Genomic DNA, 1,252 nt, shown 5'->3' with positions numbered 1-1,252 from the left:
CATTCACATGCTGGTACTTACAATCTCCAATGCACATACTGAATTTATAGATGGAATATAATGTTAGGAATGTTACCAGGCATGCCCATAGTGCTATGACTACCTTATTTTTCATTTCTTGAACTGTAAGGAAATAATGCCTATTTTAGCATTATAAACTCCTTAAATATAATCAAAGACATTTCTTACATTTTCTTAAATTTAAACTTATGGTTAAATGATAGTTTATGTAAATGCCTTAAAGTAGATTTAAATTGATAAAGGTATATGTGTAGCAAGTACTGAATACATTTCTGTTTCCAAAGTTTAGATATGTTGGTATTTAGTAACTTAGAACAACAGGAAGGAATCCAAAGTATTTGAAATTGTCCCTGTTAATGAGCTGGATGTCCAGCTGCTATCACCACTATTCCTCTGACCCCAGAAATCACTACACATAAGTCAAAAGTACAAATGTACCTCTACCAACAGGTATTTATGATAGATACGTTATATAACAACATATACTGTCTACTGTTCATCCCTATTATAAATCTTTCTAATACATTCATGCATCTATTACAGATCTAAAATTGGCCTCTGTACTTACCAAGAGCTCCAGCAAAAGCTATGAAAGCTCCCCACCACATGATTCTTTAGTAGCACTGAGGTCGGAAGCGTCTACGATCAAGTTCTACATATGGTACCCTTTGCTGGAGGACCAACAGGATGCCTCAGTAATCACTATGGAGCAAGTACATATCTACGTCTTGAAAAAGTGTAACAATAACTTAGTTCAACCATTATTCATGGTTGTCAAGCCTTGAACTAGAAAAAATTACAAATCTTCCTTTATTAATGAACAAAACTATCACAATATTAAGTAAAGAGTAATGTAATGGCCATAAAGAAAACATAAAACTCCCATTATTAGGTGTTAGGAATATAAAACAACCAGCACACTGTGAAGGTAAAACCACAGTCACTTATTAAAGTTCCTAATATATATGCATTGGAAGATTATGTGGCCTTCTGCATTCTGCACTACAGCAATGGTCCATAAAACCACACCATGTGTATTCCGGCAAGATAGAGCTTCCTGACCTGTGATGAGACTTGTCGTCAAATGAGGAACTGATTAAATCTTTTGCTTGTTCAATATGCAAGGGAGAGGTTTCTTAGCCTTTGCTGAAAAAGGAAGCTCAGAGGCCAAATTTGACTTGGTCCTATTCTAAAGAACTACCTTTTGTCTGGAACAGTCTATCTATGGGAT

General features: G+C 35.1%; 1 protein-coding gene across 1 annotated transcript in view; it reads right to left on the bottom strand.

Annotated features, from left to right (window-relative positions):
- Window positions 1–21: 21 nt before the first annotated feature.
- LOC119591694 overlaps window positions 22–1,252 on the bottom strand; it is a gene marked incomplete at its 3' end in the record, with an annotated part of 2,195 nt that continues 964 nt past the window's right edge. Inside the window, 1 exon segment of the mRNA XM_037940442.1 lies at window positions 22–123. Coding sequence (XP_037796370.1) covers window positions 22–123 — 102 coding nt within the window.

Source organism: Penaeus monodon, chromosome 29 (assembly GCF_015228065.2).
Source record: "Penaeus monodon isolate SGIC_2016 chromosome 29, NSTDA_Pmon_1, whole genome shotgun sequence".
In the NCBI taxonomy this organism is placed as follows: Eukaryota; Metazoa; Arthropoda; class Malacostraca; order Decapoda; family Penaeidae; genus Penaeus; species Penaeus monodon.
This window is presented reverse-complemented; position numbering and strand designations above follow the sequence as displayed.